General features: G+C 41.1%; 1 protein-coding gene across 2 annotated transcripts in view; it reads left to right on the plus strand.

Annotated features, from left to right (window-relative positions):
• VWC2 (von Willebrand factor C domain containing 2) overlaps nt 1-23096 on the plus strand; it is a 59320-nt gene that overhangs the window by 6913 nt on the left and 29311 nt on the right. For both annotated transcript variants that reach the window (XM_075084331.1, XM_075084332.1), the window contains exon 3: nt 2179-2308. In XM_075084331.1, the coding sequence (XP_074940432.1) occupies nt 2179-2308 (130 nt within the window). The remainder of the gene's footprint in view (nt 1-2178; nt 2309-23096) is intronic.

Below are 23096 nucleotides of genomic sequence, written 5' to 3' on the forward strand. Positions count from 1 at the left end.
CTACATCACTTCTAATATTGAATGGCACAGCTACTAAGTGGAGTCCTGGGAGATGGAATATCTGTGTTGTAGTTACTGGTCTCATTGAACTGTGAGCATTGGCAAATTCACATCTTCTTCAAGTGTTGGCAAAAAATGTTGAAAGCAATTGAAAGCTATAGGTTTGCCTGGCTGATCCTGATCCTTGGAATGGGGCTCTAGTAGCATTCATCAAGTAGGATTAGTTAACAAAAAAACCCCTCCAGTCCTCCCCAAACAGCATGTTTTCATAACTTAGGAAGTGTTGTTTCTGGGTATAACTCCAGAGGGAAGGATTCTTACTATTGACTTGCAGATATTTAGGAGCTCAGGTTTGCTGATGCTCAAAATTTCACATGCAGTTCAGGTGAGCTTCTCTTGACTGTGAACACTGGATCAGAAACCTCCTCATCCGCTGACGCTCCAGCTCAGCAAGTGAACGTGGCAGTTTATAAACAATTACAGGACAAAGTTCTTGTCCCAAAGCCTGCAATAAAAATCTGCAGTATGGGGCTGTCAGCCTCCTTGTAGCATTTTATAAATGTATGGTGTGGTGTTATCCTGGGTAGAGTATAAAGCAAAGAGAGAACTAGAAGTGAGTAGCTGGCAGAGGAAGCCTGAAATAAATAATAGTAATAAAAGCAGAAAGCAACACAGCAAGAGACCCTATTTAGGCTTTCTAAGCAGAGGGGACGGCGTGAAAAGATATGCGAGTGCATAAGCGAATAACAGCACTTGCAGGTGGGAAAAGAAGTGGCAAAGCATGGATGAGCACTTAGTTGGAGATGATGCTGTGCAAGCGTCAGCATGTTTGAACTTCGGAAGTGAGAAGCTTGTGAAAGAGGCAAGCAAGCAGAGAATGGATATGAGGGAAAATGCGATGGGCTGCCTAAGAAAAAACCAGGTGATCCGCAAGTTAGATGTCGGATGATTCTTCACAAAGAATAATTTGGTTTAGATTTGAGGATACTCTGCTTTTATTGGAGAAATGCAACATGTGGTTATTTGGCATCAACTGGAATCTGGAACGAAAAAGCCTCTCAAAAAAAATTACCTCGTCCTTAAACCTAGAATCTGCACAGACTGTGGATTTAGAGGATCACTGGTAATAACATTCAGCTGCATTTCCATCCTGCTCTCTGAGGATGGATGCCAGTGTGGCTTTTTTTGGAGTACAGCAATGAGCTTTACAGTATACCATTTATTGCTCTTTAGCACCCTTGCTTCCCTCTGCCCCCAGCAACTTGTGTGGTATGAGGATGGATGTCCGCGGTGCAAACGTGCAGCGCCTGGTCAGGAACACCGAAGCGGACAGCTGGAATTGTACATGTGACAAATGCAGACATTTTAAAGTCCATTTTTTCCTAAGTAGGGTCTTGATGCTGTTTTGTTTGGAATTAATTTCATTGAAGTAGGTCATTCAGGTAATTACCTCATGGTACTCCTATTCTGTAGAGTTCTTCAAAACCAGTAACACTTCAGTAGGTGAAAAGGATGACCTGTATTTTGCTTCACCCCTCTCTTTGAATTGCAATTTCTTTTCAGAAAGTTACAAGTGTTACAAGAATGATCTAAATACAAATAACCTATGGGAAATACCTGAATTCAAAAGCTGTTTTTTTTCCTGACCTTTCTTTGAAAATGGTAATTTTCAGTAAAATGCAGCTTCTTGCTACCAAAAAGCTTTCAAACCTGGAAAATTTGCAGTAAGGATTTCCATTAAGGAAGTTTCATATTTCGTTTAGCAAAATTTTCTTCTTTAAACACAATACTTTGTGCTCAATTAGTTTTTGAACCTCTAATTGAATTAAACCAGTTTTCAGCTAAATTATGAATCTAATTTCCCTGAAGTTCATTAGTAATGTGGTAGGGAAATTTTTGCTTCATTTGTGTTAAAAGTCTAAAGTGTTCTTGTTCCCAAGATCCCTTTGACTTTCCCACTTGGGGCACAGGTTCAGACCTGAACCTGTGGGGTTTTTTCTGCTTCAGTTCTGTAACTTTGCAGGAGTCCAGCTTCACAGACCACAAGAAGCATCTTTTTTTAAAGGGGAGAGGGAAAAAGGGTGAAGGAAAGAACAATGCAGTTGGGAAAGTAGGCGTTGCATGCTTCAGGAGAGCATTAAGTGAAAGAGTTAAAAGGTGACTGGATTTGTGTTTCAGGTTTCTCCATGTGAGAGGTGTCGCTGTGAAGCCAATGGTGAGGTGCTGTGCACTGTCTCAGCTTGTCCCCAGACAGAGTGCGTGGATCCGGTGTACGAGCCCGATCAGTGCTGTCCTATCTGCAAAAATGGTAAGTGATGGCTGCAGAACTGGAAAGGGGCTTCTCTTGGAGGGATCCATGATGGTCTGCTCTAGGTTTTGAAAAATAATTCTGATATTTTCCTTTTTCCCCAATCGGAGATGGAGAAGAGTTTTCCGTGGGTGGTGTCTTCCCAGTGTGAGAAGCCTGATCTTCTCTTGACTGGGGTGGACTCGATTATGACCTACATGGGGTTTTGTTACCCAGGAGACAATTGGGGTGATATTCATATGGCTTCTGAATATAAATGTTGCATGAACTTACTGTGGATATGTGTTTATATAGGCACGCAAACCAGAACTCGGGCTCTTCATTTTATCCGCCTTTCAATGTGAGCAGTAAAAGTTACTTATGTTCTCCCTTCTTATTTGTTCCTGTTTCAGAGATTCTTATCTTCATTTTTTTATGTTTTCCTGAGGCAAATCAAATGTACCTTATTGAGCTCATTTAATTTTCATAACTAAATGAATTAAACTCCCAAGTTTAATTGAATATTTTTCGTAACTAAATTAGACAGAAAGTCTCTCTACTGCCAGCAAGGGCTTGCATTAGATCAAAGTCTTGGTCTATTTAGAAGAAAAAATTACATGACACGCTAGCTCATCACTTATAAAGAAGAAATGATAATTTGTTAATAGAAATGAAAGCTGCAAAATCTCAAATGAAATTATATTTTAAATGAAAAAAAGATATATAAAAATAATCAGATGATTTGCAACCATATATTATTTCTCTAGAATAGGTGGGTTCCATTACATTAGCTAAAACAAACTGATTAAAATCGTGGAAAAGCTAGGGGAGGAGAGAGCGTACAGCATATGCTTTCCACAAATTCAACAGTAGATGATAAGGGATAGTTAATTGCATTGGAGGAGTTTCATTTGTATGGATATAAAAGTAATTGCTTCACATCCCTTAATTAGTTGTTACAACCCTGAAGGAATTTGTTCTCTGCTGTACAGCTTAAGGGCACTCTGCATATGAAGATGAGGACAGGCATTTTCTGAGGCATTTAGGGACACTTCCTGAAAAAGGCTGAATTTGGGAGCTGGTGATATGATAGCCAATCCGGAGGATCCTTTAGTACTTTTTTGATGGCAAAAGCCTTCTGACATGCTTACAGGCTTTTTGTGTGCACCACGCTCTGCAGCAGTTCCCCAGGTTGGAGTGACTCTTGGCAGGCAAAGAGTCTATTTCCAGTACTGGGGATGGAGTTACAAGCATAATGCTTGAAGTTTGCATAGTATTTCTCACTGAATTTCTCCAGTGGCGTTAACAGTTTGGAGCTGGATTGACTTTCCATTGGTGCATGTTCTACCACAAGCGTCATCATAATGCACAGCGGTGGCCACCACTGAGCAGTGGCTTGCCTTTGAATTAAGGTGGTATGGCAGCGTGGGGCTTGGCTTGGCTGTTTGCACAGATCCCCTGACGTTTCCCAGAAACAGGGCCTGTTTGAAAAATCATGCATCAACATGCCTTAGTTGTGAGGAGGCTGCCCTTTCTGAATGCTAAAGCTGAACTACCCGAGTTCTGCCTGCAGGAAAAGGGTGGTCTTGTTCCTCAGCATCTGAATCACCAATATTAATTGCATATTGCTTGGGTATACCCACAAGCTAGTATCCCTGGCCCAGTTTCAGACCAAGATGACCAGAGCTGACTGTTTCCAGTGAGCTGTACTGTCACTTCTCTGCATGTCAGAGAACCAAGAGGGCCTTTCCTTGTTAGCTTTTAGATGAGGAAAAAAGCCATTAACAGTAACAACAAAAACAAGTTAGTTGAGAAGAAGCTCGACTTTTCTGGTTCAGCAGCTTCGGTACAGTATTGCAAAGAAATTTCTGAGGAATCCTCTCCATCTGGGGAGTGCATTTATTAAAAAAAAAATAGGCCATTTGTTGTCAGAGCTTATTTTAAAGCTTGGGACACGCGCAGTTTGCGAGGAACTTCAGTGAATTGCTGAATGTTTTTAATTAGATTGAAGCAAAAACCTACTGAGCAGGAAAACCTAGCCTGCCTCATCCCCTCATTTTCAAGCCTGCTGGAACAAACGTGCTGTGAATGTGAATCGGAGAAATAGTCATCACGTTGTACTTCAGGGTTGATCGTTGCAGAGATGACATCAGTGACATCATGTTAGTGACCCAAAAGAGTTTGGGTGATGTACAGGGCGTTTAGCCGCATAACCTGAGTGGTAGGAAAGGTGGAGCTGTGGAAAGCATGTAAGTGGGGTGACTGCTGTCGTGCTCTGCATCCTGCCCTCGGTGGAGCAAGAAGGGGTGGGAAGTGAAGTTTGGGTTCTCTACATTTACTAGCATTTGTGTGTTAAAAGTGCACAAAATCCAACTCAGATTTCCCTCCTGTTCCTGGCATTTCATAACATACAAGACTTTCCCAGCTTGCCCGGCTTGCAGATTGCTGGCAGTGAACCAACAGGGTCAGGGCTAAGCAACTACATCCATCACTGGTAAGACCACATACAAATGCCTGGTTGAGAATTATGGAGGATATCTAGTGAAAGCCTCCCATTATTTGAAATTAAGTCTCTTGGCGGGTGTGAGACACTGTGCATTTTGACTTGTGGGAAGAAGAGGGTGTAGCTGACATCCACGATTCCCCAAAAGTGCTGGCAACTGTTCAGTTGAGGGACAGATAGATAACCACCCATCAGGCTTACACAACTGCACATGCATAGGTACAGACTTACTTTGAATGAAATAAGTAGTGAATGAAAAGATTGCAGAGCAAAGAACAGTCTTCTGTGTAGGATTTAATAATCTTCTATATCACATCCCAACTTTCAAGAAGGAGACTAGATACTTCTATAGTTGATGTTATTTTCTTCTTTGTGGGCAGGGACAGGGAGTTCTTGAAAGAAGCATCTGCTCCAAAAAGTAGTCAATAGAAGGGATAAAAGTTGACACTTCACTGAGAAAATCTTGGGGTGAGGGGAATTTTCCTTCTTTTTTATGTCTCAGGTAGGTACAGCTAAGGGAGCTGTTTGTGTTTATCTTACACACGTGCCCTGCAAGGAAGCAGGGTGGGGACAGAGGGGAATGGTGGAGAGGCTTTCTTCTTGTGTGGGTTGACATGTTGAGCTTCATGCTTTTGGTAACCAACAGCAGTAGCAACAAGAAAAAATGTCCAGAAAGTTAAATCTGACTTCTGAGAGTTGCATTAAGTAACAGGTGCCTAATTCAGATCTCCATCCTGCATTACAGTACTAGCAATATAGTTACTTCTGTGGAAGCTGTCCCTGTTCACAGCAATGTCAGTAAGCTCAGAACTGGGTACAGACATTTCTACGGTTTGTGTGGAGTGAAAGGTAAAGATAGTTGGCATACAGTTCCCTTTCTGCTAGGAAAAGGCTGTGCACTTGTCACCAATTCATTTGGGGCAGTGGGAGGGGGTGGGGGGTAGTACTGAAAGTGAATTATCTTGCCAGCTTAAATTACCTTGGTTGTCTGTTCCACTTCTGTTTCCAGTATTAGAGCCCTAATAGGTGTACACACCTGAATTCCACTTTGCCTGAAGCAGCTGATGGAGTTAAGGGTGGCCCTGGTCCCGCTAGTGTCTTTGCAGGAGGGTGAGATTAAGCCTGCAGCCCACATGGAGCCTGGAAGGGAAGGTGTGGCTGCTAGACTAAAACCTGTTTGGTTGTAAGGTTCCCGAGAGATTTTTATTTCATTATATGGCTAAAAGATTGCCTCAGATAAGATGAAGCTGATCCTGGTGCCTTCCTAGCATTTATCTGTCTGTGCGTCCGTGTTGTTTCTGTGTCTGCAGCAGGGAGAGCTGAGCTCCTGTCAGCCAAGGCTCGTAGCTGCGCTGTCAAAAATACAAGCACTGTTGCCCAGGGGGTCACGTGTGTTCTCAGGACTGTAACGTCCACAGGGGATGTCTTGTCTGTTCTCACTGGCTGTGCAATGGGGAGACTTTACCCTGGATATAGTAATTTCAGGTGCCTTATGCGGGATGAGTCAGGACCTCAGTTCATACTTGGGTTCATAGTTATGGTTGAAATGTATGCATCGTGGTTGAAAGGGTTGCTGCTAGCAAGGTGCAGGTGTAATATGATGTGGCCAGAGAGGGAAATGGTCGTGGTTTTGTACACCCGTACTGTGAGGCTGACTCATTCAGACTTGCTTTAGGACCATTATGTACAATTACAATGTTTAGGCATGGGGTGACTTGAGAGTGCCTCTGAAATGCAGGTGGGCACCTCTGTCTGTGTGAAGGAGCTCTAATGGCGGGCAAAAACCTGACAGAGGCTGACAGAGCTGCTGTCCCCTTGTGTGACTGTTGGTACAATGGGACTTTGTCTATTAAATGATTATTGTTGCGGGACTTGAACCTATTAAAAAATGGTGCTGGTCGAGGCAGTACCCTAGCCCCTGTGATCTGTCATCCCTCTAAAATCCAGCTGGAGAGAGGGTTTGTTGAGCTGAGGGCCCTGTCTGGCCATAACAAGGCTGAGGATCTTATTCCAGGCAGATAGAGGGAAGCTGCACCTTGGCAGCGAGCTGGCTGTTTGCCCTTCCCTGCAGCCCCAGCTGTGCTCAAACATCATGGAGAATCTGACCTGTAAAATTTAATGTCCTTCTGCAGTGTGTTTAAATAAAACATGATATTCCTTCGACCGTGTATGCCTTGATCTCAGCAAAGAAGAAAGTATAATAATGCTGTCCAGGTAGAGGTCAAGTCAGGACTATTGCAAACATCAGGAGTTTGCTTGCTGTGAAATTTAAATAAAGTGTGCCTTTGATTATCCTCTCTTCCTCTTTCTATTTTCATTTTAAATACCTTTTTCAATCATGATTTGGCAGCTAATTTATATATAGCAAAGAAGACCCAGACGTTTTAAAGCCTGAGAGTGGATCTTCAGTCTACAATAAGAAAGACGTCAAATCAGGTGATCTTGGTGGTCTCTTCTAGATGTAAACCATGGGAATCATAAAATGATTGTACATTCTAGTTTATAAGATTGAAATAGCATTTCATTTATAAAAAAAAGAATTTACATTAAAAAATAGTAATCTAATTAAGAAGAAATTGTTTCAAACTAATCCCAGTTCCACCCATACCATATGTGCCAATGTGATCTGTTCCTTTCTGATGTGTTTAGTTCAGGCATTTGAGTGCCTGTGTATGCAGGGTAGTATTTGTTTCATGTTTCTGTGTGCACAAGTCGCTTAGCAAAAACTTCTGCACAAAATTCCTGCTTTAATGGACTGTATTTCACACTATGATTTATAGTATGGGACTGTAACCAGGAAATATTAATGTTTCAGGGGGAATTAATGTTTCAGGGGGGAAAACACCATTAAAGTTGCATGAGCAGCTGGATGTGATTAAAATTGCCTAGTGAATATGCAGGTAGGTTGAAAAAACAGCAGATACTTTTGCAGCTATTTAATGAAAATAAAGGCATATCAGACCTCCTTATTTTTGGCTGCACTGGGTGTTTGAAGTGGCTTCCAAATCTGGTAGGTGAAGTTTGTAAACTGGTTGCAGTAGTTTTTGTTGTTGGTTTCTGCTGTTGATGAAGTTGAGGGGAAGTACTGTGTCGTCTTAATTCAAGGAATACCTTTAACCCTTTTCATCTCTCTGCTCACCTCTCATTTTCTTCCTCTACTCTGGGAAAGTTGGTGTCTACACAAGCTACATGTGTTTCCTGTCCAGAAATCACAGAATCTTCTTTGTGTGCCATTTTTTCCGCTTAGATCAGAACCCGTTTAAATGTGCATGGATTACCACTGTAAACCAGGCTGAGCAAAAACTTGTGCCAAAACCACGTAGTCCTTCCAACTCACATACATGTGCGTGCATGTACACACATATGAGGTCCAGTATTGACTTGGTATTTTCATGTTGAGCTGGCTAAGTAGTGGTAGGTGATGTTATTTCTTCTAATGGATTTTATTTAATGTACAAGTTACATTGACTTCCAGGGTATACAAATTTTTTTCCTAATCATAGAAAGCTGTTAGAGGATGAGAAGAATCTGTCTGAAGACATGGCAACGTGTCCAGTTATACCGAGCCTAAATCAGTTACCAGGACAAATCTATTTATATAGTGTATATGTATTTATTGCATATACATATTGTGTGCATTTATTTTTTTTTACCAAGAAGTCAGAATGCTTTCAGTGGGGAGTTCTGATGCCAAAAGACAGCAGTAAGTGTCCCTGAGTGTATAGCATCCTGTAATTTTGTTCAGACAGATGAGGACAATCAGAAGTTATACTAGTGTTAGGTATTTAAAGTAGTACTTTATACTTAAGTAGGAGGGTGTAGAAGAGCCTATTAAAATATAAAAGCAGTATATCCTGTAAGCTTTCCAGAACTCACTTTCCAATATTTTCTCATTACAGGCTGCTACAGTGAGCCTGATAAACATTTCTTGGCAGTCAGTTTTTGTCCTCTTACCTGATACTGCAGGCTTAACTAATATATCACAGCTAAATTCTGTATCAGTCACTTCCATGGCAACTGCTTGCAGGGGGTGTCACTTTACTGTGGGTTGAAGCAAAAGTCAGTGACGATGTGCCCCAAACAGTTGTTTAGCAGTGGGTCCCAGGTGAGTCTGGGAAACAGGCCGGCAGCTCCTTGCGGTGGAGTCAGGACTTCAGCGCATCATGGTTCCTGGGTTCTTAAAAGATGTTTCGCTTCAGCTGCAGGAGCAGAAAGATGAAAATGCTCTCTGTGCTGATAGAAAAAAAAGAAACACTGAAATCCTTGGATGGGGGGAGAAGAATAACTTTTCTGGCAACTGTCATGTATTAAAAAAAAAAACACAAAACAAACCCAAAAAGGTGAGAGAGAGGTCTGACGTACCTTGCGCTGCTCCCCATAACAGTTTCACGTATCTGCCATCCTGTATAGTCCTGGATGCTGGTTATGTTTCAGACAGGAAAGTGCCTTCGTGCTAATATCCACCAGGGTATTGGAGTAAACAGTGTGCTATTGCTGGATTTGTCTTCCCCGACAGCTTCTCTTTTACATAGGATGCAGCTGGGGATTTGCTTGTTTTCTAGTGAAACAGCTAATCTGTGCTCCTCAAAATGAAGCCGTCAGTTTCTTTGGGGTTTTGTTTGATTGGTTTGTTTTTTAAATTCTTCATATGAGAATTTTCTGGGTTTGTATTGCAGTTTTATTTGCACTTATATATGGAGATAGGTAAGATGTTAAAAAAAAAAAAAATAATCCTGGAGTTCACACTGTGTCCCCTTCCTCCTCCACATGCTGCCCCAGCGTTCATTCCTGGGTGTTCAAACAAAGTGCAGAAAGCTAACATTAAGGGTGTTGCAGTTTTTCCTACATCCAGTCTTGTTCTTTATGTTGTTCATTTGAGAAAATGTGTGCAGTGTTAACTTTGCTCCCCCATCTGGCTATTGGATGTCTATTTTAATTTTGTATGTGTCACTAATTGAAGTTCTGGCAAAGATTTGAGGGGTGTATATGATTCTGAGGTCTGAAATACCTATGTGCATCTCACTGTACACTATATCCTTGGAATGATATTCCCCATCAGTAGAACACTATACTATTTGATTAAATTATGAGCTCTTAGATTCTGAAACCCTGTCTTGCTCCAGATTGAGTTACCACAGGTTAATGCATTACCTGATGTTAGCTGAGCCACTGTCACCGCCTATGTGAGCTCTCAGTTGTATTCTTTGCAGATAATCCTGTTTGTAAATAGAAACTATATACTAGCTAGGTGCTACAGTGATACAGTAGTAGGACAACATGGCTGATTAGTAGTTTGCAGTGTGATTAAAAGGAGCAATGAAGAAAGATATATACCTTGTGTGTTTTGCTTTATAGTCTTCGGGTTTTTTCATTGCTATTTCATTATGTTAAATGAGGCATCCAAGAGTTTGCTTGGCTTTGAGGGGAGGTGGAAGCTTGTATTAATGTGTTCTGGTATGTTAGTATATTGGCAGTGCATCCCTCTGATGATAAATGATATATTCAAAATCTCCTTTTACTTCTAAGTGCAGTGTAATTTTCTCTGCTTATTTTTCACAGGAGGCTAAGGTTTAGTTGTTAAGGAAGACATGAATTGATCGAGGTGACTTAGTGATTGATGGAAGCGGGGAATTTGCTCATTTCGTTAAACTTCATTTCTTAACACTTTGCTCTTCTGCTTTGTGCTTTGCAACCGCAATGGCCTTTCCACACAGTGCAGGATTGCTAATGCAAGGTCTGCCTTAACTCTTGTAACCCCTTATTCTTTGGGATATGTCTTAGGTCTTACATGAGCATGACAGCAATCTCAGAAGTTTTCTTCCAGTCCTGTTTGAACTGCATTTGTAAGTGAGTACAGATCTGATGAAGAACAGGAAAACCTGTTTCCTCTCCTGACATCAGTTTGACCAGGGGCTGACTTGTACACCTCTGTCTGTGTTTGGAAAAGGGTTCTGAAGGGAGAGGCACGGTGGGTTTGTAAGGGAGAAGCTAAAAGCCTCTGGTATTTTTTATTAATATTCGTAACATTGCAGTGCTTGTTTTTCTTGTCGCTCTAAATAGCGTCTTACTCTTTCAAACTACTGCACTGGGGAACTCCCCTACTCTGTGTGCTGTGAGAGTCCTGAATTAAGTCCCTGACGATTATCTTTGCCCAGCAGGTCAAACATCTTTATCAGCTGGAGGCTCAAGTGCTTTCCTAATTTAAAACCTTGATCTTTAAGTTGGAAGCAGCTTTTACTTCTTGAATCTTTGGATTGCTTCCATAGGGGTAATTATCCATGCGGTTTTGCTTCCATGAGCATGTTCAACTGTAGAGCAGTGATTTAAAAAAAACAAAACAAAAACACAGAGACTACCAAAAAAACCCACAAAAAACCAAACACAAACCCCCCCAAAAAAACCTCAAAAATAAACCCCGTAGTTTTTAAGTAATTCCTTACCTTTACCAGCACAGTTACCATAATGATTAGCATTCCAAAGCTGATAGGCAACTAAAAGAAGCTTTGATGATTGCTCTTTCATTTACGAAAACCCTTTAATTTTTTTTTTCGTTTGGGTTCTTCCCCCCCCCACCCCACCGCCCCACCTACACTGGTGCTAGTTAAATTTTCATTAGAGTGACTTCCTACTGGAAAACATCACTTTGTTCTAAATGACCTGTTCTTTTTGCTGAGTCTTCAGCTCTGTTTGCTTGTTTCTGTGCCGGTAACCCTTGGATGGGGGAGGCCTAATAAGAAGTTGCATGCATAAATACAGCTTACCTTACAGTCTTGCGGAGGATGAGTGTTTTTCTCTCCTGCATCATTTCTTCTCGCGTTGCAACACATTGCTATTGCACGCTGGTTACTGACCACCTTTCTCTGAAGTACTTGCATGCAGCAAGTCACGCACTGTCACCCAAGGAATGGGTAAATGCATCTTCACTGCATGCTCACCCAACACGTGATTGAATTTTTTTTTCTTTTCCAATGGAATTGATCAGATGGAGCAGTGTCAAGAAGAAAAGAACAAGCAATGCATTGCAACAGGACTCAAAGTATGATTTGGTGAACAGTGTTGAATAAAGATCTATATCCAAGCAACTGCTTTTGGGCCTCTTGTGTTTGAAATACTTGCTCGCAATGTTATTTTCTTTCTCAAAGGCAGTTCTACAAGAGTGTGGTGCTTTCCCAGAAAAAGTAAAGGTATTACTTCTTATGCTCCAAAATAGTTCCTGTTCCTTTCTGATAGTATGATCTCAAACCCTTTTGAAAATTTTGAGTTCAAAGGGGAAATCACTGGTTACGCTGGGCAATTCTGAGGGAGATACACAGTTAGTGAGTCCCATTAATGACAGAAGAGAAAGAAGGAGTAGCGACTGTTAATGATATCTTATGAAGCCAAGTAACAAGACAGCACAATGGTAAATGAAATTCAGCCAAGCCCATATGTCAGGTAGTGAAAGAAATTGTTTGGATATTTTGATGACCTCTTGTTAAGATTTCTGCCAAGTGGTTTTAGTTAAATATCAATGTGAAATGCTGTATGTAAACATCTGTCAGGCTTCATTAATAAAGGCTTGCATTTATTAGAAGTATGCTATTAGATAAAGAGTGGTTCCTCCCACGTGATTTGTGTAATCTTCCGTGTTTGCTGAGCACTCAGCAGAAAGACGTTGCAGAAGTACAGAGAAGAGCAGTAAGAAAGCTGAATATTCTCCTGATAGAACAGATGAAGTCTCTAGTAGTGATAGCACATGAATTAAAGATCACATGATAAAGTGTGGTACCTAGGGGAGAGGGATAGTACCGGTGAAAATCTTCCCTGTGCTTGCAATACAAAGTCAAGGGAGAAGCAAGAAAATCAAAAGGCAAAATGTGTGGTACATAATAAGGTCTTTAATGCACCATGTAACTAACCTATGAACACACTGTAGAAGATAGTGTTGATACACAGTTTCCTAGAATTAAAATAAAGATCATATATTAGATAGAAAGAATAAAATACCTTAACCTAGCTGTGGTGAAATGGCCTGGGTGACATGCTGTAGAGCCTAGTAGAAACCCGCTTATAGGAGTTCATTTTCATGTGAGCAGAAATATAACATTATTGTTTCCTACTGTCCACATCTTAGAATTTCCTTTCTAAACTGCCTCTTTTTAAAGCACTTTGCAAAAAAAATGGTTAAACTAAAGCCTAGCCAAACCCATCCTGGAAGTACATGTACCTTCTTGTTAAGGCAAAAAGACAGATCTAGTTAAGAGACCTTTAAAACAGCAGCAATCCTTTGCCCACGCAACCACGGCACGATCGCTGTGGTGTGTGCTGGGACACAATAGCACATCACATGCAGATGATGGAGAAGAGACCTAATGAGGATGTCTTTTGGCATGGTCTGCTTTCAGCTATTCTATCAAGCTTTATTTATACGACCTAAAGGTAGGTCACTCATAAATTGCATGTGTAATAGCTATTCGTACTGTCTAAGACTTCTGAGATTGGTCAAAGGACTCTCTGTAGTTATAGTTCCTGTGTGTTTAATCCAATCTACTGAAGTGCTAATTAAGGAAAAAAAGGCTCAGGAGCAAATGAATTATAGCAGTTTATAGAGTTATTTGTTATGTCAATGCGATAGAGAATGTGCCACCCCACAATGGAAAGCTAATTATTTTCCTGCCATGGCAGCTTGCTAACCTGATGTATTGCAAATGAACGGATTAGATGGAGGTTTGGCAGCCAATAACATGAGCAAATGATTGTTTTTAAGACCAGTTCATACCGATGCTGAGGTCCAAGCCAGGTAATGATTACAACAACTTAGAGGCAATTCTGCATCCATTATTTAGTGTCTCTCTCTTTTTCTCTTTTTCCCATAGATATTTAAATTTACTTATACATGAACATTCTTAAGCACTCATACATAAAGCTGGAATATGTGAGGAAGCCTCATTACCTAGTTTGTAGCCTAAACATTAAACCTGCATGTTGGGTTTTGATTTAAGTGTGTTTAAATAAGGTATGTTTTCCTTCTCCTGTGGCTGTTTTGTTTTGCTGTGATTAGGTGAGCTGCTAAAACACAGAAGAATCGTGAAGGTCCAAGCGTTGGGGGAAGGGAGGTCCAGGTGTGTTGCTAAAGGCTGCCTGTCTTGCTGGCAAGCAGGTGTTTATCGAGTGCACCTTTTACATGCCTGGGGTGCTGAAAAATAACCACTTCCTTTGTTTTTCTTGCTGGCAGCTCGTTCAGCAGAGCAGTTTTATCCGTTGCGCAGTTTTCATTATGAGCAGGTGATGTATTTGTCAGTATGAGAGGACTTCTTAATTTCACATCAGTCGAGTGTTTAATCTTCAGTATTCTTAGTTAAGTTTGTTATGACAGCTGAATTTTTCCAGTCAAAATGACTGGAGAGTCAATTATCTTGAAATACATGGGCTTGTACTTGTGCCTAGGTATGACTGATGCGGCTTTGGCTCTGAGGTCTGTTGTGGTACACACTCCATCAGAGCCCTGGTGCTCTCCCTCCGGCTGTGCTGCTGTCTGTGCCGTCACCTGGCTATAGCTGTGCAGCAGGAGATGCTTCCATGAAAATCCCTGTGGTATCAGCTGAGTGGAGGAGCAGTCTGGAAACCTTTACAGTCCTTGAAGCAAGTTTTGGGGAGAGCAAGAGAAGTTGTCTGGACTCTGGTTTCAAGTACTGCTGCCACAGACAAATATTTGGGGTGGATAGTTGACAGAAAGTGAAAATCTCGGGTGACATAAGTCATGTTAGTGTAAATGAAATACACAGATTACAACATTTGGACAATGCAAAAGGGAACTTTGTAGATTCAGATGACATAATACCCACTCATATTTACCCCAAGCTCCAAAGGTAGTTCTCACCCACTGAGGTCCAGCTGGCAATTTCTAGCCTCCTGACTAAGCATGTTCTTTATACATGGGTGTGTGCATACACATAGGTATATATACATATGCTATAAGGGTCATCAGACACCGTGCTTAGTGAAAGCACTTCCCACTTTTGAAAATCCCTCTTGAAATGCTTCCCTGCAGTGGGCCATGGCCATCACCTTCTTAATTTACCTCCCAGACATTGGGGACAAACTTTTTATTAGGGCCTGTAGTGACAAGACAAGGGGTAATGGTTTTAAACTAAAAGAGGGTAGATTTAGACTGGATATAAGGAAGCCATTTTTTTATTATGAGTGTTCTAGTTTCCTAGAGGTGTCCTAGAGAAGTTGTCGATGCCTAATGTTGGAAGTGTTCAAGGTAAGTTTGGATGGGGCTCTGAGCAACCTGACTTAGTTGAAGGTATCCCTGCTCACTGCAGGGGGGTTGGACTAGATGACCTCTAAAGGTCCCTTCCAAGTCAAACTATTCTATGAGTCTACATACAAAGATAGTAAGATGGGCTGTGTACTGGAGCGGTAGCTGTAGCTTCCTCACCGCTTTCTTGAGACAAGGTGGTTGGCAACTTCCCGTAGCATGCTGATCCTTCCACCTGGACTATATTGAATTGGATGCATGAGTGAAATACCTGATCCTGTGGACACACAGACCACTTTCTCTTTTGCAGAGAAAGCTGCAGGAGTACTGTACCAAGAGCTGCACGGCTACTTCTGCCGCAGAGCATTAGAGGAGAAGAGGTTGCCTTGGTATTACAGTCCCTGAGATGGAAGTTGACATTTTGGATGGCTGCCTGAAGATGTCAGCAGTTGTCATTAGTTGTGCCTAGCTTAATGCAGGATAAGAATATAGTTGTTACAGTTATGAGGCTCGAAATCCAGTGTTTGTATTTCCTCTTTGTTGACTTTTCCTCTTTTTAATAAGTGAAAACAGAGGTTTGGATTTAATCATAAGATTTCTACAGACCGTAGTGCATCACCCATAATTCACTCGTGGCTGTAAGTGATACACACGAGTTGGAGGTCCCTCCTTGGCTGTATGCTCCTTGCGATGGGAGTAGCTATGGATTGGAGATGCAAGAGCAAGCTCCGCAATTAGAGTAGCCCAAAGATGTGTTCCCAGCTGGGCAGTTCCATAAAAAGGTAAATTCCCACCTGTTGTCACTAGAGGTCAGTGTTAAAGTAATTTTAAGGTCAAATACCTTCTTGCTATGTACTGGATTGTGGGTGGTTGGACTGTGGGTGGTTCTGGCACAGATAGGACTTGCGTGAAATGAGCTGAAATAGTTGGGTTGAGTTGTTCCATACATTCTTGTAATCCCTCTTGTTTTGATGGAGTAACTGCTGGTATATCTCCAGGTCAATGACAAGATGATTTGATCTATTACCTTTTGTTTTCTCTTCCTGCTTACTTGCCTGCTTTATAATTAAAAGTTTGTGTTCCTTTTAAAATTTGTGGGTTAGTTCATTAGCAGATTTCCAACTGAATAGCTGTTAAAATACTTTTCAGATGGGGTTGGGAGCAGTAGTTAGGTACACAGACACTGTTACAATTCTATTGTGATTCACTGCTTTTTGCACACCAGCAGCTGATTATATAGGAGGTGGTGTCCACGTGCATGCGTTGTCTTGTGTAGAGTCAGAGACATAAAACTTCCTCACCAAAGCCCTGGCTCTTTGGCGTAGGTCTCTTCAATCACATTTGAATATCCCAGCCAAAAAAGAACTGTATGTAATAGGCAAATCTTGCTGCAAGCTGAATTTAAGTATTTAGTTATTTTGATTTTTGGAATATATGTTTTGTTAAAATAAGGACTAGCTTTTGAAGCCCAGTTTTTCTTTGTGGAAGTAATGTATATAGATATAAGTCTCAAAAAGCAAGATGGATCTGTTCATGCAAGAATGTCCAGTGTACGGCCAAGCGGAGCTGCCTGTCTGCGTTAGGGTATGTAACATGTTTGTAGGCTGTGCTTATAGAAAACTGCTGGATAAACTAAATTTCTGGCTGCCTGAGAATGCCAGGCCATGGATGTACAGGAAGAGACGCTGCCAGTCACTGTGGCTGACTGAGCCAGCCCTAATCTCAGTGGGAGCGATGGGGCTCTTGAGGAGTTGGTGTTCTGCCTGTGAACTTCCAGAGCTGCTTGTCTTTGGGGTTGGCGGTGTGTGCTTTCCTCACAGCAGATTGCACTTAGCAGTAATTGGTGCTGTGTCTAACCCTTCCTGGTTGAGGGTATATTGGCAATAAAAAGAATTACATGACATGACAATGCCTGGAAAAAAACCGAGTAGTTTTGTGTGAATGTGATTATTAATCATTATGGGTTTGAACATTGTGGTACACATCAAGGAAGGAAACCTCCCTGATTTCAGGGGGAGTGCAGTGTCTCATATGGCCTTTGTAACTCTAAAATAATGGAGTTATTTTCAAACATAAGATTATTTGATTATATTTACCTTTATAATTCCAGCTAAAATAGCATTATTTAAATGGGTGTCATGCCTTCCATTTATGGAAGGTGAAATGACATTTGCATTTTGTGCTGTCTCAAAGCCTTGACTTCCCCAAAATTGTTTTAGTGTGACAAGCCAGCCTCAGTGATAATTAAAGAGAGAATAGCTTAGCATAAATGCATATATATGTGCTTTCATCGTTTTCATAGAAAGACAGCTGAGTAGTTCCCAGCAGAGAATTCTCAGTGCCTGTTTTCGGTAAAGAAAATTCAAGAAATACTTAAGAATACCCAAAAGCCAACGATTTCAGCCTTCGTGAGATGCACCCACAGGAATACCAAGCTGCTGCATGAATCAGTATAGATGGGTTTCCACGGGTTGTTTGGGAGTTCGATAACATGACACAGATCTATTCAGTCAACCTCCATTTCTGCGGTATTTTTATTAGGAAGGTCAGTGATCTGTCTGAGCCTAATTATCCCATCTGGCGAGTGTGCCTGAGGCACACAAGTTTCCCCGCAGTTCATGTGCACAAGAAATGATGTGGTTAGCATGTTATTTATTGAGCTCTGACTCCTCAGCTCTTTCTTTGGATACCACTGAAATGTTAGGCGGGCTTTTCAGAAAGACCTCTAGGTCTTCAAGCTGCTAGCATTGTCTATTTTAAGTCTTTATACAGACCTCCACAAGCACAGTATGTAATCAGCCCAACCATCACCAATGCAATTCAGCCACATGGTGCCTCTGTAATGCACAGAAGTAGTGTTGGAGCACAACACTGGTGGAGCAAGTACCATGTCCATGGTCATGCACACACAAGCCATGGATGAAAAGGAAATGAATATGTTAACTCTTGGGTTATGTACTACCATACAAACTGCTAAAACCCTCCATTCTTTCCTAGGGCATCCATTCAAAATGCTAGCGAAAATTCATATGGATTACAGACAGTATATTTAAACTTCCACCAAGACTGCAAATCCAAAATCTTCAGATACCATTATTTTATTAATGAAGCCGCTCAGTCATATGCAATAATATGTATTTTAAGACATCCATTTCCATATTTAGTTCTTCTATTCCAGTTCTGAAAAGAATGTCCAGCTCTGAAAAGAATGTAATATAATTCATGCTGGAAAACATTTTAGATAGATCTATGAATTCAGTCAAAGCTGTATGTCCCTTATCTGCTGCTAATCATTAGTGGCTCTTGACAAAACAGTGCTGAGTAAAAGGTGGCAGCCAAACTGATAAAAAACCAATTTTCTTTGTTTAACCAGAAACAGGTGTGCAGCCTCTGTATTTTCTCTGTGAGCTTTGAGACCACTGACAGGATTGAGATAGGTCTGTAGCTATCAGGTTTGCAGCTTGGATCCTGTCACTGGCCGTTTTCCCGCTAGTATGAACTAGACCTATTAGTGGAGGCACAGAGCAAAGCATGCCAAACTGTGATAAAGATTATATGAACTACAATGGTAAAAGAAAACCAAATATTATTGTATCCCAGGAATGTGTTGATATATAGAGGTTTTGAAAAACTGTAATAAGGGAGGGAAAACTCAAAGGAGGTTTTTTTCTTTTCCCCATCTCTGTCTAGAATAATTTCATAAATGAGTAAAACAGAGTGTGCTAGCCCTTGTTATGTCTGTGTTTGTAAACATGCAGACTTGTAGAGAGAGTGAACCCATCTCTTCTGGTGCTGCAATGAAAATGTGGGTGCTTTTTCTAGTATAATCATTGAAATGTGAAATGTTTCAACAAAAAACTTACCATTCCTTTGATTGGAAGATAACTCCATAAAAGTCTGGAATACCTTGGCTGTATGGAACAAAGTAACATTTACTTTATTTATTATATAGTAAAATTTATCCTTTCCTGATAAATTTGATTTGGTACGCTGGTTTGGTAAGCAATTATAATTGCAGATATTTCTCGATCATCTAAGCTGATTTTAATTCTGCCAACTTCTTAGTTCAAGTAGTGCTTAAGTGATTTAAGGAAAGGAGATGGAAGGTATGGGAATGCAGAAAAAATGAGAGAAGAATGAAGAGGAAGAAGGGGTGGAGAAGGAGTCAAGGTAGATGGGAGAGGGAGAATCAGACAATGGCACGCTGAAGAAAAAGGTTGTCTACCCATAGTGAGGTAGGTAAGAGGTGCATTTACCTGCAGTCTGATGTATGTTCTTGTTATCTGTGTTTTGGGGAGAAGAATATACCTGGCCACAGGGTCAAGTCCAAATGTTTGCAAGTAAAGAATTAGGGAGTGTGAGGCATGGAAAGCAGAGCCATGGTGGCCATATATTCTGCACAGACCCTGCATCTGCTTGGCTGACTACAACCCTGCAAGGCAGACAGGAGCAAACTGCCCAGTGCGTGAGTCTCTGTCTTCCCTGAATCCGTCTTGCACTCCTGCAAGCACCAAATTTATTTCATTATTTTAATCATCCTCAACAAAGTCATCCATCAGCATTTTAAAACTTTCCTCCTAGGATAGGAGCTAAGCAGTCATTTTATTGATGAGCTTATTGAGATTTTATAGGCGTCTGACAGGGGCTTTCATCACAGCACGCTTCTGTTGCTTTGGCAGAAGAATTTTATCTAAAACGTATGAAACAAAGGGGGGGGGGCTTGGCACAGCTAAATATTTATTTAAAAAAAAGGGGGAAGTTGGTGGTAGAGTGTAGTCAGGAGAGGCACTGGAGTATTCAAGAAATAGAATTATTAGCTGAAAATTCATAGGGGTTATTTTGGTTTTGGGTTAGGCTTTTTTTTTTAATCAGTTATTGCCCTAATTCATAATAGATGTGTCATGACCTTGGAACTAATTGTGAGCAGCAGAGGAACTTAAGGAAAGATTGTACGATCTCACTTCTGAGTTTTTTTTCCTGGGTCAACAGACATGTTTTTTGTTGTTGGCAAAAGGTTTCAGTGCTGCAGGTTGTAAAGATACCATTTTGTCTTTCACAAGCACAAAAATCACAGGGAAGTTGGTTGGATCTTTTTCTTTTTTTTTTTTTTTTTATTGGGAGAGTGGAGGAAGGAGAAGATGCTGTAAGATGCAGCCCTACATGTAAAGTGTCATCTAAGTTCAACATCATATGCAAATTCTGTGTGATGTAGTTCATGGACTCCTAGATTTTCAGTGTCTAGGACAAGCGTTCTGAGCGTGAGAAACTCAGGGAATGGGGAATCTACGCTCTTTTTGAGGGAAGACCATGATGCCCATTTCTCTCAGTTGCCATCAAAGCTGGTGTCGACTGGAAAAAAAATATTTGAGGTTTGGCGAATAACTTGGTTTTTTCTTCCTCTTTCATTTTAAGGAGATTACATCTGTTTCAAATGGCAAGTGCTGAAACAAGCATTTCTGATCTGTCTGGTGACACCTGTAGCTCATGTGAAGTTTTTGGCAGTGATAATGGATTCATTAATTGGATAAAATTACTCCCTCCCAGCTGCCTTTGCGTGGTTTTATGTTTACTTGCATAAGTAACTCGAAAAGGATTTGCAGCATAGATTTCTTGACCAGATCAAGCAATATATCATGACTTCTCAATGCCTCTTTCTCAAACTGTGTGGTGAAAAAAGTCTCTGGTTTAGAGAGACTTCCAGTCTTGGGGCAGCTTTTACTAGGTCTGTGCTTGGTTTATGTTGGCAACAGCACTAAAGACCCTAAATCCAGGAACTAGGACTAGATGAGTTAGTAAGTATTATGTGAATAAAGAATAAAAAGTAAATTCCTGCTTTAACAACTTTACAGTCTAAATGCGTATTTGTCATAAGAAGTACATTGTTATTTTTGTAAATGCAATTCTCAATGCCACAGTCCCCAGACTGTTAATTCCTAAACTATCAATTGCCTATCCTATACACACACACTGGTTTTCACACCCTTACAGGCCACCTTTGATAGCCACAAAACCTAGGGGATTTGGCTAGTGCTGAAGGGTGTGTATCAAGTGTGGAGGGAAAAAAACTCATCATTATTATTATTATTGTTCATGAATGGGACAACTCAGTACAGTATGTTGGTAATCCTGCGCCAACATGAAGTTTGAAAGTACTGAAAAAATAAGAGCATCAGTCATTAATCTGGAAGCTTGGCCAGTGAATGAAGCAACGAATCTTCAGGATGCCTTCAGAAGCAATTATTATTCATTAACATGCTTATTCCAGTTTAATAAACTTGCTTATTTGACCCTGACTTCAGTGTCTTTAATTGCTTTCATTAAGCCACAAAGAAGGTGTAAATGTTTAAGTAAATTAGGAAATTCCCACTTCTTTGTCCAATCTATTTGTTAAGAATACGTGTGCTCAGGCATGTGTTAGTGCCATCAATATTGCCTTGTTGCCTGGTTTATTTGAAATTAAAAAAAAAGTATAAGAGGTATTCGTAAGTAAGGATTTAAATCCAAATGAAGGTGAAGTGTCCCTTGGGTTTTCTTGTTTAGTATAATTCTAATTGCCAGCCTTCTGACTCACTGGTTTGGACTGTAGCCAGGTGAGATTTGGGTCATTGCGTATTCATAGTGTTTTCAAAATAGGCAGTGCAGGTGTTGAGTTGTGTGTATGCTTATAAATGTTTCCTGTGGGCTTCTGCTATGTGCAGTTGTGCAGTACAGGAGAATTCAGATGGCCATTGTAAAATCTTACAGATTTGACTTAGCACAACTACAAGGAAGTAGTTCCTTGTCCTGTATATAGACATGTAGATACAATGATACAGCACTGAGTTACCAAGACTGATCTGGCTGTGTTGCATGGTGTGTGGTCATGCAGTCCTAACAGATTGAAATTAGGATAGACTGTTTTCTAAATATTGCTCTGGAGGAAAAAAAAAAACCCAAACCAAAACAACCAAAAAAACCAACAAAACCCAAAGAAGAAAACAGCAAGACAGGACAAAGCCCTGCAGCAGGATCCTGATCTAGGACAAGGTCCTCTGTTGCTACCCAGAGTAAACATCAAGAGTTGCATTTCACCATAGAAAAAAAATATGAAGAACCTGCATTACTGTATATATACGCTCACTTTATAGAACAGAGTTGTGTTATTTTGTATTTATTGATAATGGAAAGACAGCTGTGAAATGAGAAAGTAGACAGCCCCTGCTCTGAACAGTTCACACCTTAACTAAATAATTGCGCATGCATTAGGAGAATGGGAGAATTAGGAGGGTGGCACTGAGTTTGTGCACACACCGTCTTGGTGTGTGAAGGTGCTTTGTAACTCAGTACTTCTTAGTGCTGAAAGTTTTCAAGGTTTTGAACTATTCAGAGGGTCTCTTTTTCACCTCTGCCACTTATAAGTTTAACTCTTTACGGACCTGTTGTCCTACGTTTCAGCAGCTGCCTTGGAGTGTGTCACACCACGGGAGGTAGCAGTATCTTTCTATGTCTCGCAAGCTGAGATGACGTGGATGGCTTGGAAAGGTTTCGTTGAGGAGAGGCCCCTGGACCCTTCCTTCGAGCAAGTCTTCAGGTTCCCTGCGGTGCTGCTTAGTCTTCTCCAAGACGTTCAGGACACTCTGTTTCCTATCTTTGGCCTGCAGGTTTCTGCACTTTTCAGGCTCCTGCTCGCCCACGAAGGTGCAGTGGGTTTTGTGGGCAGGAACTCCCTTCTCTTCAGCTCTTCACATGTGGACTGCTGCTACCTCTTCTGGCTTCCAGGTGCCCTGGCTAGCAAAACAGGGTGAACCTTAGTCCCAGCAGCTTGTGTAGCATGAAACAACTGGCAGTGGAGAAACCAACACCCGAGAGAAATCTAACGGGACTGCAGAGGGTGTCTGCACATATGGCTGGAGCCAAAGGCATGAGCCGCTGTGGTGCTGGGGGAGCCAAGCCAGCTGGCAGTGCTCGCTCGGCAGCGCCTGCAGCACCGGGAACCACTGACACATGGTGCAGGGTAGAAGCGAATCATCTATAAATCACCTTACAGTTTAAAGGGTATATATTAGTGTGCAGCAGTGTGGTAG

This window comes from Phalacrocorax aristotelis, chromosome 2 (assembly GCF_949628215.1).
Source record: "Phalacrocorax aristotelis chromosome 2, bGulAri2.1, whole genome shotgun sequence".
NCBI lineage: Eukaryota > Metazoa > Chordata > Aves > Suliformes > Phalacrocoracidae > Phalacrocorax > Phalacrocorax aristotelis.